This window comes from Pocillopora damicornis, chromosome 1 (genome assembly GCF_964200805.1).
Source record: "Pocillopora damicornis chromosome 1, jaPocDami1.2, whole genome shotgun sequence".
Classification (NCBI taxonomy): domain Eukaryota; kingdom Metazoa; phylum Cnidaria; class Anthozoa; order Scleractinia; family Pocilloporidae; genus Pocillopora; species Pocillopora damicornis.
In genome coordinates this window covers 24,265,525-24,289,466 of record NC_142670.1, presented here as the reverse complement: position 1 = coordinate 24,289,466, position 23,942 = coordinate 24,265,525, and the positions used below count along the sequence as shown (strand labels likewise).

General features: G+C 40.9%; 1 protein-coding gene across 1 annotated transcript; it reads right to left on the bottom strand.

Moving 5' to 3' along the window:
* Nucleotides 1–6,465: 6,465 nt before the first annotated feature.
* On the bottom strand, nt 6,466–12,455 carry LOC149052885 (uncharacterized). The gene is made up of 7 exons (XM_089206268.1): nt 12,372–12,455; nt 12,170–12,244; nt 11,321–11,427; nt 10,970–11,038; nt 10,371–10,852; nt 7,869–9,862; nt 6,466–7,417 (listed from the first exon to the last, which is right to left on the bottom strand). The coding sequence occupies exons 1-7, from the start codon at nt 12,408–12,410 to the stop codon at nt 7,043–7,045; spliced, it is 3,141 nt and encodes a 1,046-aa protein (XP_089062394.1). The 5' UTR covers nt 12,411–12,455; the 3' UTR covers nt 6,466–7,042.
* Between the last annotated feature and the right edge of the window lie 11,487 nt (nt 12,456–23,942).

Below are 23,942 nucleotides of genomic sequence, written 5' to 3'. Positions count from 1 at the left end.
CTGATCTTTTCCTAGGGGATTAGTGTTGACATCCAGGTCTCTCGCTGCCTCTTGCATATCTGCTTCTTTTGGTGGTGGTTTGTTTGCTCCGAATATCACTCTGTCTTGCTCTCCCCTACCTGCTACATCTTCTGCCTGGCCTGCAAGCTCGTTCATGAGTATCTGCTCGTCTGTTCTTGTCACTCTCTTCACTATTTGGCTCGCTCCCCTCTACTGTTGATTTATCTCTCTTTCTCTTGGCCTCAAAGACTTTCTTCTTCAGAGTTCTTCTGTCTTCAATGGCTTCTCAGGTATCCTCTGTGATCCACTTCTTCTTCTTCTTCTTCTTCTTCTTCTGCTTTGTTCTATGGGAGGCCTTGCAGGTCTGCTTATAGGCTATCTTCAGCTGTTACCACTTTGTATTGGTGTCTCTCGAGCTTTCCAGCGTCTGGTCTTCAGCATCTGCCAGTACCTGAAACTTATTCTGCAGCTGAAGTATGAAGGCAGTCTTTACTTTAAGGTCTCGCAGCTTCTCCACGTCAGAGTGTTGCCCCCCCCCCCCCGCTCCGACTGGATATGGTATTCCTCAGCTCCAGCTTTAGTGTGGTGTTGTTGTCACTTCCTGCAGCAGCTCCTCTTTTCACTCGGGCGTCTGGCAGTGATTGCCTCCATATCCCGTTGATTATCAGGTGGTCAATCTGGTTCTTGTCTCTTCCATTGAACGAGTACTAGGACAGCTTGTGGACGTCTCAGTGTGGAAAGAGCGTCCCTCCAATGACAAAATCAAAGGCGGTCTAGATGTCCAGTAGCCTCTCTCCATTGTCCTTCATAGTGCTACATGCTTCTCTCCCCATGGCCCTTTCGTAGTTCGTGTTGTCATTTCCAACATTTGCCTCGAGATCTCCCACCAAAATCTTCATCGCACGACGCGGTGTGTTCTACAGTTCTGATTCAAGCTCTTCGTGAAGGTGTCCTCGCTGTCTTACTCACTGTCGTTTGTTGGTGTGTAACACTAGATGATAGATGTGTTGATGTGTCTCCCTTTGAATGTCACTTTTATGAGCCTGCTTTTGATTGGCTTCCACTCCAGCAGGCACTCCTCGAGATCTTTCTTGAGGATGATGGCTGGTCCCTTATGGTGCTGGTGATCTCTTCTGGAATATAGCATTGCACAATAATAACAAGACAGATATCTGGTCAATATGCGTTTAAAGCCCCAAACACTATACTACTATCCTAACTAGTTAAACCACTTGGGATAGATTGTGCAGTTTGCGCAATGGAAGTATTAGCCAGCTTAAATGCTTCAACTGCTTAATTAGTCAAGCAAGGAAACATAAATGAACTGTACAAATTGCAAGAGTTATTTTAGGTAGTGAAAGTAAATCACATGGTAAAAGAAGCCTGAACAGTTCGTTTGGACAAAAACCATAATTAGCTTAATTGGTATTAACTGCACAATCTCAACAATTAAGCTGAAATGGTTCAAATGGTTTAACAGTAAAAGGTCAACCAAGAAAAGTCGCACAATCTGTCTCAGCCGGTTGGAGTACTTTTAATGGTCAAATTAGCCGCAATCAGTGAACGGTGCAAACTGCGCGATCTAGCTTAGTTTCTTGAAGTATTTAAAATAGTCAAACTATTTTCGTCGATTCGACTTGTAAAATAGTCAAACCAGTAGACAAAGTTAAACTGCACAGATTACAGCATCTTTGTCAATTGTTTCAAGTAGTTGAAATGGTCCAACGGCACAAAATGCATAACTAGCTGAAATGGTTCCATCGCACAAACTGCACAATCTACCTTTAGTGGTTTAACTATTTAAGATAGTAGCATGACACTTGGGGCCTTTTACGCACATTCCCCCGATATCAGGTATTCTTTGTTATTGTTGCGCAGTAATTTTGCGCCGGCATTTTTTCTTATAATACTTATTATTTACTAGAATCCAATTGTCTTGCCGAGATCGACCATTCGACGGGTGTCCCCTTCCACAGTTTAAGCTAGTTTGAACATTTGAACTAATTCAACCAGTTGAGATAAACTGTGCAATTTGTGCAGTTTAACTGTTTTGGATAGTTTAATTAACTAGTAAAAAGATAAAATAGGACCTGAAGAAAGTTGGCTTGTTACCTCAGTCGGCAGAGCCCTGCACCAGTATCGCAGAGATCATGGGTTCAACTCCTGTACGGGCCTGAATTTTTCATATCAACTACTCGTTTCAGTAGTGTTCTTAGCTGCGTGGATCTCTTAATATCATCTCTTCACAGCAGTGCAAATATATGAACTTCGTATATCTAAAATCATCTCTATTTTCAGCTCTTTCGCTCTCGCAAAAGGTTTTCGCCTGTTTGCAGCTAATCATGCTGATTCTAGCCATATCATTCATAACAAGGTTTTTCTTTTTTTTGCTGCTAAACTTCGCACTTTTCAGCTCTATTGCACCAAAAACGCTTTTTGTGCTTGTTGCTTTTTGTCACGCTGTTGAAAGCTTTGTTGCAGTATAACCGGTTTTTTGGCCTTTTTGCATCTAATTCACTGATTTTATGTTCATCTCACCAGATACAAGGTTTGGGCTGGACTTTTTGCTAAATTAAGCTGATGTCAGACCTTTTTCACTTAATAGAGGTTTTTGCGTGTTTGCAGCCAATTACGCTGCTAAACTAGGCTGTTTTTAGCTATATCGCTCCAGAAACCCTTTTTGTGCTTCTTTGCTGTTATTTACGCTTTTTAAAGCTTTCTTGTATAAAAAGCCGTTTCTTCGGCCTTTTTGCAGCTAATTGACTGATTTTAGCTTAATCTCACTAAAATAAAAGTTTGTGCATGTTATTAGCAAATTACACTGTTTTAAGCCTTTTTACACGGCATAGAGGTTTTGTCTTTTTGCAGGTAATCACGATGATTCTAAGTAAATCATCTCACTCCAAAGAGTGTTTTTGCCGTTTTGTTGCTAAATTACGCTGTTGTCAGAATTTTTTTGCAGCGAAAAAGGTCTTCGCCTGTTTGCGGCTTTACCACGCTAATTGTAGCTGTTTTTCACTTAAATGAAAGTTTTTCCTGTCTTAGTCCAAAACTGCAATGTCCTGACCTTTTTTCGCACTGGAAACGGTTTTCGGCTCTTCGAAGCTAATCACGGTGTTTTTAACCTAAATCTGAAGCACAGGAACATTTTTGGTCTTGGTTAGTAATTTCCGCTCTTTTCCGCTCTATGGCACCCAAAACCGTTTTTGTGCTTGTTGGCTGTTGTTATCCAGTTTTTATTTTCGTTGAAGAAAAACTGCTTTCCCGGCCTTTTTTGGGGAAATTGATTGATGTTACCTCAATGTCACTAAACAAACGTTTTCTTCTTTTCTTTCTAAATTACGCTGGTTTCAGCTTTTCTGCACTGCATGGAGATTTTGGTCTTTTTGCAGGTAATCACGATGATCGTTACTTTATCTCACTCCAAGAAATATTTTTGTTGTTTTGTTGCTAAATTACGCTGTTTTCAGGTTTTTTTTGCAGCGAAAAGGTCTTCGCCTGTTGGCGGCTTTATCACGCTAATTCTTGCTGTTTCTCACTCAAATGAAAGTGTTTTCCTGTCTTAGTCTAAAATTGCAATGTCCTGACCTTTTTTCGAACTGGAAACGGTTTTCAGCTGTTTGAAGCTAATCACGTTGTTTTAACTTAAATCTGAAGCACAACAAAATTTTTGCTTTTCGCTGGTAATTTACGCTCTTGTCAGCTCTTTCGCACCGGAAACCCTTTTTGTGCTTCTTTTCTGTTGTCATGCAGTTTTTACCCTCCTTGAACAAACACTGCTTTCCTGTCCTTTCCTGGGCCAATTGACTGATTTTCGCATAATCTCACTAAAAAGAAGGTTTTTGCTGTTTCGTTCCTAAATTACGCTGTTTTCAGCTTTTTTGTACTGGATAGAAGTTTTGGTCTTTTTTCAGGTAATTACGATGATTGTAACTTTCTCTCACTCCAAAGAATGTTTTTGCCGTTTTATTTCTAAATTACGCTAGGTGTCAGGTTTTTTTTGCACGGAAAAAGGTCTTCGCCTGTTTGCAGCTTTATCACGCTAATTCTAGCTGTTTCTCACTCAAATGAAAGTGTTTTCCTGTTTTAGTCCAAAGTTGCAATATCGTGACCTTTTTTTGAACTGGAAACGGTTTTCAGCTGTTCGAAGCTAATCAAGTTGTTTTAACTTAAATCTGAAGCACAAGAACAGTTTTGCTTTTCGCTGGTAATTTACGCTCTTTTCAGCTCTTTCGCACCGTAAACCCGTTTGGTGCTTCTTTTCTGTTGTTATGCAGTTGTTACCTTCCTTGAACAAAAACTGCTTTCCTGGCCTTTTTTGGGCCAATTGACTGATTTTAGCTTAATCTCACTAAAAATAAGGTTTTTGCTGTTCTCACTCAAATGAAAGCGTTTTCCTGTTTTAGTCCAAAATTGCAATGTCCTCACCTTTTTTCGCACTGGAAACAGTTTTGAGCTGTTCGAAGGTAATCAGGTTGTATTAACGTCAATCTCAACCACAACAACATTTTTCTTCTCGCTAGAAATTTACGCTCTATTCAGCTCTATCGCACGGAAAACCCTTTTTGTGCTTGTTCGCTGTTGTTATGGAGGTTTTACCTTCATTGAACGAAAACTGCTTTCCTAGGTTTTTTTTAGGCCAATTGACTGATTTTAGCTTAATCTCACTAAAAAGGAAGGTTTTTGCTGTTTCGTTGCTAAATTACGCTGTTTTCAGCTTTTTTGCACGGGATAGAGGTTTTGGTCTTTTTGCAGGTAATTACAATGATTCTTACTTTATCTTACTCCAAACAATGTTTTTCTCGTTTTGTTGCTAAATTACGCTGTTGGCAGGTTTTTTTGCACCAAAAAAGGTTTCCGCTTTTGCGAGTATCACACTAATTCTAGCTGGTTCTCACTCAAATGAAAGTTTTTCCCCGTTTAAGTCAAAAATTTCAATGTTCTCAACTTTTTTCGCACAGGAAACGGTTTTCGGCTGCTCGAAGCTAATCACGTTGTTTTAACTTAAGTCTAAACCACAACAACATTTTTGCGCTTTTCAGCTCTATAGCACCCAAAACCGGCATAGGGTAAAACATGGACTGGACCATTTTTTGGACCATTTTTTGGACCATTTTTTGGACCATTTTTTGGACTATTTTTTGGACCATTTTTTGGACTATTTTTTGGACCATTTTTTGGACTATTTTATAGGGGGGAAGCATACCATTAGTACTCAGGGAGGGGTGGGATGTAGTCTACTAGTACTGAGGGAGGGGTGGGAGGCAGAGTGTTATTACTCAGGGAGGGGTGAGAGAAGGACTATTGCTAGGCAGTGAGGGGTGAGAGGTGGATGTAAGAGTAAACACTACTTGTTAATGGAGCTTTTACTCGATCCTACAAATTATCTTCATCGGTTTTTCGACTGACTTTTTGAATGTTCTTCATTTTTGTCGTCCTGCGAAAGCGAAACTGCCACGTGAACACTGGACTTTGATTTCTATTGAAAATATCGCGTTTAAGATCCTCTACTGTTGAGTTATGCCTGTGCCTTTTGAGTCGGCATGTGTACCATCAGTTGCTTCACGCTTCCCTTCGTGTATACAGTATGTAATTACTAAATTTACCGATCTTCCTTTTGTCATTCATCTTATCAGACAAGATCACGAAATTTCCTGTCATTAGCCCTAAACTTAGCAGCATATAGAATTTACGTATTCACAAACAAAGGAGTTAATCACCAACACCGGAAATAGCGACCGGGCATTCCTCGCGACTCCCTTATGTTTGTTTTCCAATTTGCTCGGGCCGCTGCCAATCACTTCTTGTGTAAAAACCTACGTAACCTGCCAAGTGGAAGTACGTAGGCTACTGTTGCTTGCCGATATTTTCCGTCGGCAAAACGGAGCAGTCAGTAAGTGTGACCGATTCTGCCCGGAAAATTTTATTGTCTGCAGCTTGGATATGTCAGGAGAGTTTCATTGACAGCTGGATTAATTACACCCCATGTTGTGAAACCATTATGAAGACATCGCGCTTTCCTTCGCTTTTTTTTGTCACATACAAAAAGGGAAACGTGAGGCAGCCGAAAGATGATTCATGCTAACCCGTCGGTATCACTTTGCACTGGCACAAGTCGACCTAACAGGCACACGTATAACTCAATAGTGGAGGATCGAAAACAGGAATGGAATTGGTGATATTTTCAATGACAATTATAGTCCAGTGTAAGTGCCAGTTTCGCATTCGCATGACAAAAGATTGAAGAAACGCTACGGCCTAGCGCAAAAATTTTGACACAAATAGTCAGTCGAAAAGCCTCTCATCTACATAAAATCACTGTTGGTACAATCGTACAAAGCAATCTTTTCTCTTTTCAGAGACACAGTTTTCCCTTTTCAGATACAATGAACACACACTTGAGTGTGATGTCACGCATTCCAATTCGTACATTGATGATCAAAACAGCACAACTTCAGCACTTGGTAATTTTTCAAATAACATTTTCGCCTTTAATAGCTTAAGGGCACACATTTTCTTTCATATGGCCTCTGCATTGATTCATTAAATTCACACAAGTGCAAATTACAGAATTAACTTTTTCGAAAATAACATATTTCTAATTTACAAATGAATCATTTCCCTTTCGCAAATTACCGATCCGATTAAATTAATCTCACAAGGAACACGTTTTCATTTTGTTCCGTTTCGCAAATATTACAGTAAGCCCTCTCAGAGGCAATGACAAAACGACTTCGACATTTCGCAAAGACTCGAGAGAAAACTTTCCAATTTCTGAAACAGTCAGAGTTCGATAAGTGTTTGCTAACTGCAGGCCAAATCAAAATATTATGCACTAATAGGAAAAACCAAATTGCACAAATAAAGTTTTAAGTGTGCGGGCTGTGCGGAAATGGGCAACGGTAACTTTTCTGTCTGCACATGTTATAGCACCTTTTGTTGTGATTGTATGTCATCAAACAAAACAGTGACCGTAACATATTAATAAATGGCGAGAATTTATCATTTCCTGAATGTGGCATTTTTTCCCCCCATATGTACTCTAGAGACCTAGCTCTTTCTGTATATGATTTCGATGAACTTCGAGTAATTCACGCTTAACGGCCGCCGGAATGATCACCAAGAAGGGAATAAATTGGGGCTGCAGTTTTTGGACGCACTCAACCTTACAGTGAAAATATACGTTTCCTAATCGTCCAGTCTTTTGTTCTCCATTCTGCCAGTAGGCCCGTCTCGTGCTTGATATTATGACGAGGTCTTCTGGTGGGTTGGGAATAAAAAAGTCTTCACCACGCCTTAGTTTCAAGACACCCTTACACCCGTAACACCTTCTCACCAGAGGGCTGCATCTTTTGAGAAGGCTCAACTGGAAACTACTTTCTTGAACTGCCGGCGTTGATGTGTTGGGGCTTTTATTCTGCAGATAGAATAAAATTAATGGCATTTTAGTTAACAGCTAAGATTAGTCGGTGGCTGCGTGGGAATTATGCAACGAGCCGACAGTCTCGCCAGATGCTAAATCTTTATAAACCTTATATCCAGCGGGCCATTTCTACAAATGAAAGGTTCTGTGATTAGGAGGACTGTTTTTTTCGACTTGCCGCGCATTATCACTACAAGCTTTATTTGATAGAGTTTTTATTTCGTTCAACCCAATTAGCTCACCAGTTGGTGAAATAGAACGACTTGCACAGAGCTAACATATATCGGGACTTTACCATGATCACAGTCGATATAAAAAATCAAACAGTTGGCAGCATAATCACACAAAAAAATTTGAAACCTTTCACCGATCTAAAACCCGAGATAACAGAATCACGCATTACACCCTGTATTAACTGTGAATGATCCTTACAATATATACATACCTGAGGCTCTTCTGTGTCTTTTTGTGTTGTTGTCTTCTCTGCTTCCTTCTCTGTGCCTCTGTTTCCTGGGGAGCTTACTAAAGTCGACGCCGGATTCGCTGCTGATTGGTCAGTTGGAGAGGTGTTAGTGTAACTCTCCACAACTTCCTTTCTTTTTTTATTTGTAGCACCTTTCCTTCTTTGTGTTGCCTTGGTCTTTTTTGACCCACGCCCAGGAGGGAGGTCCATGTGAATCAAGGCATCCACGTAAGGAGGCCTTTGGTTCGTTGTCTTGTAACAATGAACGAACTCAGTCAATGAACGATCCATTTCAGCCACAGCTAAAGTATGGGCACAAATGTCATACGCTTTAAAATCGATACAAGTGCTGCTGCACACATAATATGTTCCACGTCGCACGGTACGTTTCTTGCAAACTGCATACGATGGAGCATCAATTGCCTCGTTTGCCACACAACGTGGCAAATTGTCCCCTCTTCCAGGATCGGGATGAATATTTTCTTCTTTGCGCGCCAAAATCAACGATGCACGATGGTACATACGTGCTAGAATACTGAAGGGAACCCGGATAATGCCAAAATCTTCCAGAGGCAAACTCAATGGTGACATTGTGTCCGCCTCATTTGTGTTTTCCGGGTCGATAGGAATTATGTCAACTGTCTTTACCGGGAGATTGTGAAATTTTTTGAGCGCCGCTTCTTGTTGCGCTCTCGTCTTCCTGTAAAAGACAGACTCCTTCATTCCCTCTTCCTCGTAATTTTTGTCCATTTTTAGCTCTCCGAGCCCAATAAATGCTAAATCCTCTTCTGTTCTCTGTCTTTTCACCACCGTCTGCAACAACCTGACAAATTCAGGAATGGAAAGCTTCCTTTTCCTTGTAAGTTGTTTCTCTCTTTGTAGAACCGAGTTCATACATTCATTTCCGTTCTGATCGTATACACCTGGAGGCCAGCCTAGACCAGCCATGGATCTCAATTCAGCTGTCATCGTTTGCCTTATAATATCCGCTTTATACTTGCAAAAGTAAGTAACAAAGCGCTCTGAGAATGGGTGTAAGGAAAGCCACTCCTCCTTCATTTTTTCCAGATTGGTCACGAACTGGGCATGGCTTTCCGAGTCTATAAGACCAGGTACCCTCTTACAACCAATATCTCTTCCGAAGATGTCACTTAGAATGACTTCTGATGGTTTGCCCCGTATTCCAAGTTCGTTCATTTTTGACACTATGTTGTCTTTCATATGCAGGTCACAGAGTAAATGCTGGGCATAAGGGAGAGGTCTACCGAAACCCTCACCCAATGCCTTTTCTCCGTCAGTACCATATACTAGAACATTTTGGGTTTTTGCATTTAGCTTTATCATGGTAGACGAGAGCTCGTAATAGCTGGATGGTTCTTTTTTGTGGCGAACTAGGGTTGGTCCGATCCGGACTGGATTCTTGTCTTCTTTGTTTCTGAGAAGGAGATGCCTGTATGTAGTAAGAGTCACATAATAGTCTCCAAAATTGAAAGTAGGATCGACTCGTAAAATACTAAACTGGCTAGGATTTGTGCAAAATCTTTCCACGTCCTTAAGTTGCTGGTCAGTCGTTAGGACAACACAAGGATCTGACGAGGTCTCTACTTTACGGACGAAGGCATCCTCTTTGTCTCTGTTTCCTTGCTTCAGCATGTCTATCAGCTCGAGTGTAGAATCCCCAGGTTGCTCTTCCATGGTTTTTTTAATGTTCTTTATCTGTTGTACATTTCTGGCATGGCTAGCTGCGTTTCTAAAGTCTGAAATTGTTCCCTTTTCTTCGATACTCTTGAAAAACACCGTCTTGGGAGGGTCAGATTTCGCGAGCTCTTTTAACCTCTCCATGGTAGTATGCGAAGTGCGGTAATACTCTTTGGAAAGACTTTTAGAATTACCATGTGGTTTCACTTTAACTTCGTGTTCATTATCATCAAAAACATATTGCAGAAGAGCAAAATCGTGAATCGTTCCGTTGGAATCTGAAAAAGGAGAAGATGAAATTAATAAAGGTTTTGATATTTGAATGCGCTTGGTAACCAGATGTTGTGCACTGGTGATTGATTAAAACCCCCTTTTGCTGGTCAGATTTGTTACATTATGACTAATGAGGACGTAAATTTTTTTACGGTGAGGTTTTGAAGATGGACGTTTTTCACTCGAATATAGAAAAATTTTGTTTTGTTTTGTTTTCATCAATAATTTTGTTTCCTATTTTTGGCCACACACCACTTTTCGGAGCACGCCATAGTTTACTTATTTCACTTGAGCAGTTTGACCCTTGGTTTGAATTGACTTTCTCTTTCTTCGGAAGTTTTTTTCATGATCCATGTTACAAATGTCTTACTAACCTCAACTGTTTATTCATTGTAGCAGGGACCTCTCAAACTGACTAATGACCTCGCTATCGCTAGGTTAATACTGCTAGGCCTCCATTTGAGATTTTTCCATAAGGACCTCACTGTCATTTATTTGTTAAAAAAGTCTTACCAGTCAGATAAATGAAAATCCTTTGCAAATCGGGAGAGGATTCATTCCTGTAGAAGCTTCTCGTACATTTATAGACCTGTGCCTCATGATCATCATATTCTGATTGGGAAGCCTTACGAACTGGATTCCTCTTGGTGAAAGCACGGTAGTATTGCTGTTTCGTCCCAGTTGGATTCCATGCACCAAGGTCGTCAGCCAGAACATTTTTAAAGTGCTTTATGTGTGGGGCAGATACGTCCACCACAAAGACAGAATTTTTGGAGATAGCGGAAGGAACAGCACGTGCAATAAGTTCTCGAGGCGGATGGAAGAGGATATCTACCACTTTCTTGGAGGCCAAACCCTTACGCAATCCCCGTCGGTAGATGGGAATCATTGGGTCGTCGTTCAAGTAATCAGTTCCTTGTTCGTCTTCACTGCTATCGCTGGAGTCGTTCAACTGGTGTGTCAGCACTTTCTTATTTACCTTTTCAGCCACATCTCTATGGAAGACAGTAAACGAATTTCATAGGTTTCTCAAACGCCACAGCGGGAGAGCACGTTCAATGACTCCACTGTTATCACGGAAATTTTATGGTATATATATTTGAGTTACTCACTTTTCTGATGCAAAGACTGGTTTGAAAAGGCACTCATCGCTGTCGCTCGTCTCAATATCCACACACACCCTTGATAAGAAAAAAAAATCAGACTGATTTATTGTTAAGTATGATTGTTTGAATTGTATGAAATAATTTAAATACTGCAGTCGAAAGTCGAGAGCAGTATTCTTGATTGTAACTTTTGTTAATTGAAAGTTCAGGTCGCATTGGCCACCGGAAAACTTGCTCGAGCAAACGACCGTCGAGTTTCGATTAATACAAGCACAAAAAAGCCCATTCTCTTGACAATAAAATATATTGTACGGAAATGTAAAGGAGGGCACCAATAATATTGGCAACCAGTGTTACCTTTTGACTGGCGAATCAATGAGCGTCAAGTCTACTTTCTCAACCACAGCGGTTTTCTCATCAGGTATTTTGCCTGTAGTCATCATGACTACACTGTTGTCATCATGCTAGAAAAGAATATGACGTCAAATTCAGGAAACAAGCACTAGCGGAGGACCCAACCAATTTTCTTTTTTGCAAGAGGCCTACTTCTCTATACGAGAAACAACCTAAAGGGAGAACTGAGGACTCCTCTTCACAATACATGTTGCGTTTTAGAAATCAAATCATGTTATATTACACGCCCGGGATTTTCTACCAATCAAATATTTTTCCAAGTTAATTTAACTTCAAACCCCTCTGCTTCCAGATTCCGAAAAATGTATTGTTAACAGATGAACTGAAGCGCGTGACCAGTGTAGCAGTACAGGCTTAATTGAGGAAAAATTGGCCCATTGTAAGCCGTCGAATGCCAAAAGATTCAAACTTCAATTTTCAGGATTCAAAGTTCCAAATATTACCTGACAAAAATTTGATTTTTGTCGCCCGTGAAAATAGATCCTTCTCACGTGCTCTTATTTTCACGATCGTGATCGGAGCGCGAAATCTGGCAATCTACGCAAGCCTTGGTTTTCGGTTTAACAGTCCACTTAAACAATTCAAGTTCTGTCAAGTAAAATTTTGACAACGATAAGAACATTTTACCATTAAAACAATCCCCAAGAACAGGAGACTCAGCGGTTACTTCTGCATCACAACGAATAACATCGCAAATTGCTCATAACATTTCCTATATGGTTTGTGCCATTTCACTGAAAGGTTCGTGCCAACTTGCACTGGTTATTTTAAACGCAGCCTGAAAATACTTACCCGAACACGCCTGTCCTCCTTTTTGTAGTTGCAGCAGAATCCCGAAGTGGGTTCTTCATCGTCTGAACTATCCACCTACACAAGCAGACTACCTGTCATTTTTTAATGAACAAACTGAAAAAGGCATCCTTAGCCCAACAGATTGCCCTTCCCTGGATTTGCCCTTAAATAACATATCAAGCAGTAATGAGACAACAGTTACCTTTACGATTTCCCGCGATTTTTGAATGGCAATTAACATTGCCTCCTCCTCGTCCTCTGCCTGGTACTTCCTCCACCAACTGTTTGTCTTCTGTCCCCTTACCGCATCAGCGTACGATTTCGAAGAGGAATCCATATTTTCGAATCAAGCAAAAGAACTGCTTTACTTGTAATATGGGAAAGATGGGAAAGCGCAAATATCGATTTTATCTGTTTCGCAAACAAAGGAGTTAATCACCCACACCGGAAATAGCGACCAGGTATTCCTCGCGACTCCCCTGCGTTTGTTTTCCAATTTGCCCGGACCGCTGCCAATCACTTCTTGTGTAAAAACCTACGTAACCCGCTAAGTGGAAGTACAGTGACTACTGTTGCTTACCGATGTTTTCCGTCGGCAAAACGTAGAAGTCAGTAAATGTGACCGATTCTGCCCGGAAAATTTTATTGTCTGCAGCTTGGATATGTCAGGAGAGTTTCATTGACAGCTGGATTAACTGCACCCCGTGTTGTGAAACCATAATTATAAAGACATCGCGCTTTCCTTTGTTGTTTTTGTCACATACTAAAGGGAAACGTGAGGTAACTGAAAGATGATTCATGCTAACCCGTCGGTATCACTTTGCACTGGCACAAGTCGACCTAAAAGGCACAACGCATACCTTATATCTTAGTGGAGGATCGAAAACAGGAATGGAATTGATGATATTTTCAGTGACAATTATAGTCCAGTGTTTAAGTGCCAGTTTCGCATTCGCATGACAAAAGATTAAAGAAACGTTACGGCCCAGCGCAAAATTTTGACATACAAATAATCAGTCGAAAAGCCGCTCAAAATAATTTGTGATTCAATGAACAACCCATAAGTCAGTAGCAGCATAGGCGGCCCAAGCTCACGTCTCGAGAAAAAGCCAACGATGAATTCATGAACGCGTCACGCGTTGTGTGACTCGATGTTAAGTTACGGGAGGAACCGTTGAAAATTTGAACACGTTATAAGGCATAGTATGGGGAACGAAATATGGTCGATTTATAACGATAAATATTTCGAAATCTGAATATTTTACACGTAAAATCAATAAAAACTTACTCATGCCCTGTGTATCCGTCGAAGTTTCTAGCGATTTCTGCTGTTTTAAGCTTGCTTTACCATCACTGTTAACCATGTCAAAAGACGAAGTCAAGGCTGCACACTCCGATTTCGACCTTGGTCCACGCGGAGGTGATTTGCGCCCCGAAAATCCTCCCGATCGGCATTTTTCTCAGCCACACTTTACGATCTAAGATCGCTGCACCCTGGGACATGTCTCAGTACCAAAACTTCACGCGCATTTCGCTGGAAACGAGTGTTTTCTACCTGAATTTCCAAGTTCGCTTCTTTCTGGTTAAGCTTTGAACACGAAGACTGGACACGGCCGCGAAAGAGACTTGGGTACGAGGTCAATTTTCTCTCTACCGCGAGTGGTACGGTCGATTAATGTACAATACTTACCCCATCTCCACAGAGGCAACTCGCCTTAACCTATTGTCCTAATCAACCAATCAGACAGCGAGTCGAAAGTAAAACAGATAAACAACGTACAAAATTTGAATATTCTGTGGGGTTTTCTGTGAGCATCTAAGCTTCGATTATTTTCGCGAAAATGCTATCGAAGAGGAAGAGATGCGGTGAAATTAACGGCGAAGCGAATCAGAAGGTTAAGAGTGGCAAAGTTTCAAGATGAAAATCCTAATATTTCATTTTGGGAACTTTACTGATAAAATCACGGGTGAAAAGCTTATATTAATAGAGAACAAATTTCCTAGTGCGAACCTAGGATAAATATTTAGGTATCGTAACTTTTTGCAAGTTTGACGTCGGAATCCGATACGAATATTAGTTTTTCCTACACGTAGATTTCTTGTGAAATTCATGGAGAGGTGAAATATTTCGCCACCTGAAATTGACTGTAATTAAAGCGAACCTGGTATGTGAAGTCTTACATACCGCAATGTAAATACCATTGTCCACATGATGTCCTAACGTCGATTGCATCTACCCTTCCATGCATGGCCTATCAAACTACAATGTTTTGCCAGTTGATGTCACTAGACTTCTGGAAAAATGGAAAAACCCTCAAGATTCGACTCACTCATGAATTACCAGCGAAAAGCAAAAATGTTGTTGTGCTTCAGATTAAAGTTAAAACAACGTGATTAGTTTCGAGCAGCTAAAAACTGTCTCCAGGGCGAAAAAAAGTGGGGACATTGCAATTTTGGACAAAAACAGAGAAAAACTTTCATTTCAGTGAGAAACAGCTACAATTGGCGTAATAAAGCCGTAAACAGGCGAAGACCTTTTTTGCGGAAAAAAATAACCTGGAAACAGCGTAATTTAGCAACAAAACCACAAAAACATTCTTTGCAGTGATATAAAGTTACGATCATCGTAATTACCTGCAAAAAGACCAAAACCTCTTTGCAGTGCAAAAAAGCTGAAAAACAGCGTAATTTAGCGACGAAACAGCAAAAACGTTCTTTTTAGTGACATTCAGCTAACATCAGTTAATTGGCCCAAAGAAGGCCAGGAAAGCAGGTTTTCTTCAAAGAAAGTAAAAACTGGATTACAACAGCAAACAAACACAAAAACGGTTTTGGGTGCCACAGAGCTGAAAAGAGCTTAAATTAACTGCGAAAAGCAAAAATGTTGTTGTCCTTTAGATTCAGGTTAAAACAACGTGATTAGCTTCGAAGAGCTGAAAACCGTTTCCAGTGGGAAAAAAGGTCAGGACATTCCAATTTTGGACTAAAACAGGAAAAACTTTCATTTGAGTGAGAGACAGCTACAATTAACGTGATAAAGCCGCAAACAGGCATAGACCTTTTTCGCTGCAAAAAAACCTGACAACAGCGTAATTTAGGAACAAAACGGCAAAAACATTCTTTGGAGTGAGATGAAGTTAGAATCATCGTGATTACCTGCAAAAAGACCAAAACCTCTATGAAGTGCAAAAAAGGTTCAACCAGCGTAATTTCGCAATAACCAGCGCAAACTTTTATTTTAGTGAGGTCAAGCTAAAATCAGTCAATTAGCTGCAAAAAGGCCGAGGAAACGGGTTTTTATACAAGAAAGCTTTAAATAGCGAAAATAACAGCAAAGAAGCACGAAAAGATTTTCCAGAGCGAGAGAGCTAAAATCAGCCTAAATTAGCAGCGTAATTGACATGAACATAAAATCAGGGAATTAGATGCAAAAAGGCGGAAAAACCGGTTTTACTGCAACAAAGCTTATAACAGCGTGACAAAAAGCAACAAGCACAGAAAGCGTTTTTGGTGTAATAGAGCTGAAAAGTGCGAGGTTTAGCAGCAAAAAAAAGAAAAACCTTGTTATGAATGATATAGCTAGAATCAGCATCATTAGCTGCAAACAGGCGAAAGCCTTTTGCGTGTGGGAAAGAGCTGGAAATAGAGATGATTTTAGATATATGAAGTTCATCATTTAAAGAGATCCACGCGGCTAAGAACACTACTGGAACGAGTAGTTGATAATAGGACCTATGAAAAATTCAGGCCCGTACAGGAGTTGAACCCATGATCTCTTCGATACCGGTGAAGGGCTCTGCCCGCTGAGGTAACAAGCCAACTTTCTTCAGGTCCTATTATCAACTGCTCGTTTCAAAAGTGCTCTCAGCTGCGAGGATCTCTTAATATCATCTCCTTACCGCAGTGCAAATATATGAACTTCATTTGTCTAAAATCATCATTCATTACTTGGATGGTTTATTTGGACCCAACACATTGACCATCTCCAAGTTGGCTTGTTAGCTCAGTTAGTAGAGCGCTGCACCGGTATCAGTAGTGTTCTTAGCTGCGAGGATCTCTTAATATCATCATCTGAAAAGAGCCTAATCTAGCACCAAAACAGCAGAAACGTTCTTTTGAGGGAGATGTAGCAAAATCAGCCGCAGACAGGAAAAATCGTCATTCACTGAAAAAAAAAAGTATTCAATAAAGCACAATTTCGCAAGAAAACAACAGTGAGATCAAGCTAAAATCAGTCAATTAACTGGAAAGGGCCAGAAAACCAGTTTAAGTGCAAGGAAGGTAGAAACAGCGCAACAGCATAAAAACAAGCACAAAAAGGGTTTTCGGTGCGATGGAGCTGAAAAGAGCGTAGTTTAGCAGCCAGAAATAAAAAATCTTTAAATGAGTGTGACATAGCTTAAAACAGTGCGAAAAAGCAAACCCATATCAGCTCCTTTGAGAATTTTGACTACTTCAACCAATTAACAAAGATAATCTATGCAATTTAAGTGTCTTGGCTGGTTTGACTATTTAGCCAGTCGAATCAATTTAACTAGTTTGACTATTTTAGCTACTTCACTCAGTTCAGCTAGATTCTGCAGTTTCTGCGGCTTATTCCTTGAAGTTAATTTAACCGATTGAGATAGATTGTGCGATTTTCCTCAGGTGACTTTAGTTTGACTTTTAAACCAAATGAAGTATTTGAGCTAGATTGTTGAAATTGTGCAGTTGAACTGAATACTCTAGTAATTTTGTTCCGTTGAAGCATTGAAGGTAGTTAAACCATATAAACTACTTCGACCACTTAAGTCAGATTGTGAAGTGTGGGCTGTTGATCCTCAAAGCCTTTAAGATAGTTTCACCATGTTAACTACTTCGACCAAATAGATAGATTGTGCGATTTGTGCAGTTTAACTGTTATAGCCCTAATGACATTTAGCCCGTTGAGCCATTAAGGCCACTTATGCGTTTTGAATTTTGTCCACTCCAATAATTTAAGATTGATTGACCATTTGAAGCTGTCTAGCCAGTTGACAAAGATTCTGTAGACTGCGCAGTTGTGCTGTTTGCAATAGTTTCACTATTTTACCGTTTGAACTATTTGACCTACTTATGCATTTTGTCCGGTTGACCTTTTTTGGCTAGTTTGATCATTTGAACCCCTACAACCAACGGAGATAGCATTGTTCAATTTGTGTATTTAGTTATCTTCGCTGACTTGACTATTTCAAAGTTTTTTATTAGTTAATTAAACTATCCAAAACAGTAAACCTGCACAAATTGCACAGTTTATCTCAACTGGTTGAATTAGTTCAAATGTTCAAACTAGCTTAAACTGTTGAAGGGGACAAAATGCATAGCGAGCTTTTTAGGTTCCACCGCACAGACTCCTCAATTTAGTTTAACTGGTTGAAATTGTGAAATAATCAACCTAGCAAGGAGAGTGCACGGAGAGTGCACGATTTGCACTATCTATGTCAAATGGTCCATGTAGTTCAGATGGTCAAACTCGATTCATCGACTTATGCGCAAAAAACTGCAGAAGTAGCTTAATAGGATCGACTGCAGGAACTGCACAATCACCCTTCATTAGTTGATTAGTCACGCTTCATCAGTTCATTGGTCAAGGCAGCTAAGACACTAACTGCACAATTTTCACAAATTGCACAATCTATCTTGATTGATAAAGTTTTTTCAAATGGCCAGACACTATCTTAAAATGATTCAAACCGTCGAATGGTCCATCTCGGTAAGACAGTTGGATTCCAGTAAATAATAAGTGTAATAAGAAAAAAGGCCGGCGCAAAATTACTGCGCAACAATAACAAAGAACACCTGATATCTGGAGAATGTGCGTAAAAGGCCCCAAGTGTCATGCTACTATCTTAAATAGTTAAACCACTAAAGGTAGATTGTGCAGTTTGTGCGATGGAACCATTTCAGCTAGTTATGCATTTTGTGCCGTTGGACCATTTCAACTACTTGAACCAATTGAGAAAGATGCTGCAATCTGTGCAGTTTAACTTTGTCTACAGGTTTGACTATTTTACAAGTCGAATCGACGAAAATAGTTTGACTATTTTAAATACTTCAAGAAACTAAGCTAGATCGCACAGTTTGCACTGCTCATTGATTGCAGTTAATTTGACCATTAAAAGTACTTTAACCGGCTGAGACAGATTATGCGACTTTTCTTGGTTGACCTTTTACTGTTAAACCATTTGAACAATTTCAGCTCAATTGTTGAGATTGTGCAGTTAATACCGATAAAGCTAATTATGGTTTTTGTCCAATCGAACTGATTAGGCTTCTTTCACCATGTGATTTACTTTCACTACTTAAAATAACTTTTGCAATCTGTACAGTTTATTTGTGTTTCCTTGCTTGACTAATTAAGCAGTTGAAGCATTTAAGATGGCTAATACTTCCATTGCGCAAACTGCACAATCTATCCCAAGTAGTTTAACTAGTTAGGATAGTAGTATAGTGCTTGGGGCTTTAAACGCATATTGACCAGATATCTGTCTTGTTATTATTGTGCAATGCTATATTCCAGAAGATATCACCAGCACCATAAGGGACCAGCCATCATCCTCAAGAAAGATCTCGAGGAGTGCCTGCTGAAGTGGAAGCCAATCAAAAGCATGCTCAAAAAAGTGAGATTCAAAGGGAGACACATCAACACAGCTATCATCCAGTGTTACACACCAAAAAACGACAGTGAGTAAAACAGTGAGGACACCTTCACGAAGAGCTTGAATCAGAACTGCAGAACACACCGCGTCGTGCGATGAAGATTTTGGTGGGAGATGTCGAGGCAAATGTTGGAAATGACAACAGGAACTACGAAAGGGCCATGGGGAGAGAAGCATGTGGCACCATGAAGGACAATGGTGAGAGGCTACTGGACATCTAGACCGCCTTAGATTTTGTCATTGGAGGGACGTTCTTTCCACACTGAGACGTCGACAAGCTGTCCTAGTACTCATTCAATGGAAGAGACAAGAACCAGATTGACCAACTGATAATCAACAGGATATGGAGGCGATCACTGCCAGACGCCCGAGTGAGAAGAGGAGCTGCTGCAGGAAGTGACAACAACACCACACTGAAGCTGGAGCTGAGGAATACCATATCCAGTCGGAGCGGGGGGCAACACTCTGAGGTGGAGAAGCTTCGAGACCTTAAAGTAAAGACTGTCTTCATACTTCAGCTGCAGAATAAGTTCCAGTTATTGGCAGATGCTGAAGACCAGACGCTGGAAAGCTCGAGAGATACCAATACAAAGTGGTAACAGCTGAAGATAGCCTACGAGCAGACCTGCAAAGCCTGCCAAACAACAAAGCAGAGGAAGAGGAAGTGGATCACAGAGGATACCTGAGAAGCCATTGAAGACAGAAGATCTCTGAAGAAGAAAGTCTTTGAGGCCAACAGAAAGAGAGATAAATCAACAGTAGAGGGAAGCGAGCCAAATAGTGAAGAGAGTGACAAGAACAGACGATCAGATACTCAGGACCGAGCTTGTAAGCCAGGCAGAAGATGTGGCAGGCAGGGCAAGACAAAGTGATATTCGGAACAAACAAGCCACCACCAAAAGAAGCAGATAAACACGTGGTAGCGAGAGACCTGGATGTCAACACTAATCCCCCAGGAAAAGATCAGAGCAGCCATCAACTCTCTCGAGAACGAAAAATCCCCTGGACAGGACAATCTCGGTGCAGAAGTGTTTAAAGCAGATCCACAGCTAGCAGCTGACCTACTTCAGCCGCTCCTTAGAGACATCTGGGAGGAGAAGAAGTTGCCTGAAGATCGGACAGAGGGAGTCATTGTGAAGATTCCGAAGAAAGGTGCCCTCAAAAACTGCAAAAAGTCGCGAGGAATCACCTTATTATCTGTACCCAGCAAGATCCTGGCCAAGATCATCGTCCAGCCAATAGCCGAGAAAGTGGACCAACACCTGAGAAGAGAGCACGCAGGCTTTTGGAAAGGAAAGGGATACACAGACCAGATCTTTATCCTGCGTAACATTATAGAGCAGTGCACAGAGTGCCAGAGGCAACTCTATATCAACTTGTAGACTTTGAGAAGGCTTTTGACAGCGTGCACCGGGAAGGTCCGTGGCGCATCCTTCGGGCCAATGGGATGTCACAACAGATTATCGACATCATCAAAGGCTTCTGCAACTACTTCACATGCCGAGTAGCAGCGAAACCAGCTCTGAAGTGAGGTCTGCCCTCAGACAAGGTTGTACGATGTCCGCGATGCTCTTCAACACGACCATTAACTTAGTAATGAGGCGCACAACAGAAGATCGGTCACGAGGTATCAGATGGACCCTCTCCCCAACAATGGAGGACCTAGATTTTGCAGGTAATGTAGCGTTGGTCTCTCATACTCAGGAAAACGTGCAGGAAAAGACAACCCGACGCATAGCAAGTTGACCTGAAGGTCAGCCAGAAGGATACAGAAGTGATGCTGTTGAACGTTTTCAACCCTAAACCAGTTCATGTTCACAGAGAAGACCTGACGACACTTAAGGAGTTCACTTACCTGGGCAGCACGGTAAGGTATGATCGAAGAGCAGGGAGTGACATCAAGAACCGTCTCAACAATGTCAGAAACGCCTTCAGAATGCTCAACGTGTGGAAGTCCTCTCAGTACGGCACCAAGACCAAGCGGAAGATCTACCAAAGCTGTGTGATGTCCACGCTATGATATGGCTCCGAATGCCGGATGAGGACAGAGAGCAAAATCACCAGGCTGTAAGTCTTCCACACAAAGAACCTCAGGAGAATCCTGCGAGTCTTTTGGCCTGACACCATCTCAAGTCAACGGCTACTTGCCCGCTGCAATCAAGACAGCATGGAGACCATCTTCATGCGAAGGTGATGGAGATGGATTGGGCACGTCATGAGGAGAGAGCAGGACAACATCACTCGCACAGCCCTTCACTGAACACCTGAAGGAAAGGAGAAGAGGCCATGCAACACACCTGCGGTACCATCCAGAAGCTGGCCAGGAACCGACAGACGTTGCGATCCTTCATAGCCGCCCTACGTGCCGCACGGCATGATGGGCACGAGTGAGCGAGTGTGCTATCACAATTCTTGGACATTTTTTTTTTTCATTTTTATTAAATGTATTGGTATACATGGAATATGAGCAAGCACATGCAGATGATAAAGTAGTTATCATAGTAGCCAAGATGGTGATTATGTATATAGTAGTCCAGACGATTATTCAGATAGTAATGATAGTTGTTAGAGTAGCTTTATAGATGATAGTGAACTAAATGATGATGCTTCTTACCTTGATGACCTAGACGATATCTATACAAAATACTCATACATAATATTTATACGAAATAAACAAGAGATTTTGATGATGGCAAAATATTAGAGGCAGAAGAGGAATTACTTCAGATCAAATACGATTCAAGGAAACCAAGGATAACCCCTGATAATATTTTAGCATGTAATATTTATGTAGCATTATAATATAATGTTTATCGATCAAATAATTCATGGTGAGTTGGACTAGGTAATATCTCCCTTCTGTTATAAACAAATAAAGGAACGATCAGTCATTACAGAAAAATGTTGGGAGGAACAGTGCTTCGAGAATTAACCCCATGTGATTGTGTGCACCAATTGTGGGAGAGTAGACGGCTATGAACCAATGAAAGAGTTTTGCAGCCTCCATGATAATAGGTGTAAAATAATACTTCAGTATTTCAGGAAATACTATCTTAATAAGGTAACATTTAATCTAACCAAATAGTATAGATGGATAGCTGTTAGTAGTTTGTAATTTTCCTGTTAGTAGCTAATCAGCGTTATTAGCTACTAACAGGAAAAAAATCTTTATTCCGTGTAAAAGGCTGAAATAGCCTAGTTTAGCTTTAAAAAAATGCAGCTACTCGGTTTTCAGCTGAGATGAAGCTAAAATCTGTTAATAACTTGTAAAGAAGCTAGAAAACCAGTATTAGTGTAAGTAGGGTAAAAACAGCGCAACAAAAAAAAAGAAACACCTAGGAAGGTTTTCGGTGAGATAGAGTTTTTTTGGGTGATAGAGAAAGCGTATTTAGCAGACACTGTAAGGAGAACTCCTGTCTTGGTTACTTACGAAAGTTAGATGGTTAAAGCTGTCCCATCGAGGAGACAAGAGCTCTTTCAAAAACCCCTTTAACTTGGTTGTCTGGAACTTTGTATCATAAGTGTTTTATTATTTTTAGTAAGATGTGTATTTTAAGATGAGAACTATGGTACACAGTTACTTGTTATAACCAAACTCAATGTACAATAGTGTGTATGGATGTTTTAACATTCCCATAAAATTATATACTCCTTATTTATATCTAAACTTTAACCTAAAGTATCAGTATTTCTAAAAGATATGCAGATGATGTAGCAATCTTTCCTTATATTCCAAGGTGGAACTTGTGTCAAGTTTTAGGCTAACAGGCCATTACGTCAGTCATTAAGGCTATTCTTAATGATCCAAAGGAATATTGAATGGCTTTTATGGCTGATAGAGAAATTAACCGCCACCAACTCTTCCACCACTAAAGTCAGTTGGTAGTGGCTGCAGGTTACAACATACAATGAGTCAATGGTACCATATAGACAGGTTGACTGAACACGACCACCATGAACGAAGCCAGCCATTGCTCCCCAGTGCCACCGCTGTGGTGTGAAGACACATATGACACTCAGTTATTTATATAAGGTCCAGATTTGCCACCACTGTGGAAAAGAGGGCCATATTCAGCGGGTTTGTCCTTCCAAACAGCAAGTAAAGCTCCAGCGAGCAACCAAAACCCCTGACGTACGTCCTGTTGAGGTTGAAGTTGATGCTTATGAAGACTTCTTAGGCACCCTCGAGGTACGCAATGTAAGGAAACAGAGCAATGATATTGTCTGGGTTGATTTGGATGTTGATGGTAAACCACTTAAGATGGAACTGAACACATGTATGGCTGTGTCGATCATCTCGTTTGATCTCTACCAGCAGAAATTTAACAGGCTTACCCTGCAAAATACTGGACCGTCCTTGAAAAGCTACAGCGGAGAAAATATCATGCCAGTGGGAGTGCTCAATGTGCCTGTGGATTGCCAAACCCAAAGAGAGTTGCTGGACCTGTATGCTGTCAAGAATAATGGCCCTGCTCTCTTGGGAAGAGATTGGCTCTATCAAGTTGCTGCAGGCTTCACTGGCTACTTCAAGTCCTAAAGAGCGTTTGGACGTTATGCTAGACAAGTACTCAGATGTTATTGAAAATAAACTGGGCAGCCTTTTATCAGCTAAAGGGAAGTTAACTCTTGAAGTTGGTAGCTAAGCACAGTTTCTCAACATTAGACTCATGCCAGAGGCATTTAGGCCAAAGTTGGAAAAAGAGCTGTGAACACTCCAGAATGAAAATATCCTCACTAAAGTGAAGGGGAGTGAATAAGACACAAAATGTGCCTGTCCTAGCCACAAGTCACCAGAGAAAGTGCAAGCAGTTTTGAAAGCGCCTCCCCCATGCAATGTAGCTGAAGTAAGGTTGTTCCCGGTGCTAGTCAATTACTACTACAGACTGAACCAGTTGTTAGAGAACAACTCTCTATGGAAATGGACGGAACGATGCGAAACAGCATTCCACAACCTGAAAGAAATGATCACCTCAGAGCAAATATTAACACATTACGATCCCACTCTCCCACGAAGGCTTCCTTGTAATGCATGCCCTGTGGGAATTGGTGGCATGCTATCCCACGTGATGAAAGACTGAGACACCCATTGCTTTTGC

What these genes read in the sequence shown, in the direction of transcription:
- LOC149052885 (XM_089206268.1), bottom strand. Translation starts at nt 12,410, where the DNA reads ATGTTAATTGCCATTCAAAAATCGCGGGAAATCGTAAAG. An exon ending in AATCGCGGGAAATCGTAAAG is followed by an intron (nt 12,245 to 12,371) that starts GTAACTGTTGTC and finishes CTGCTTGTGTAG; the next exon opens with GTGGATAGTTCAGACGATGA. An exon ending in GATTTTCATTTATCTGACTG is followed by an intron (nt 9,863 to 10,370) that starts GTAAGACTTTTT and finishes CTCCTTTTTCAG; the next exon opens with ATTCCAACGGAACGATTCAC.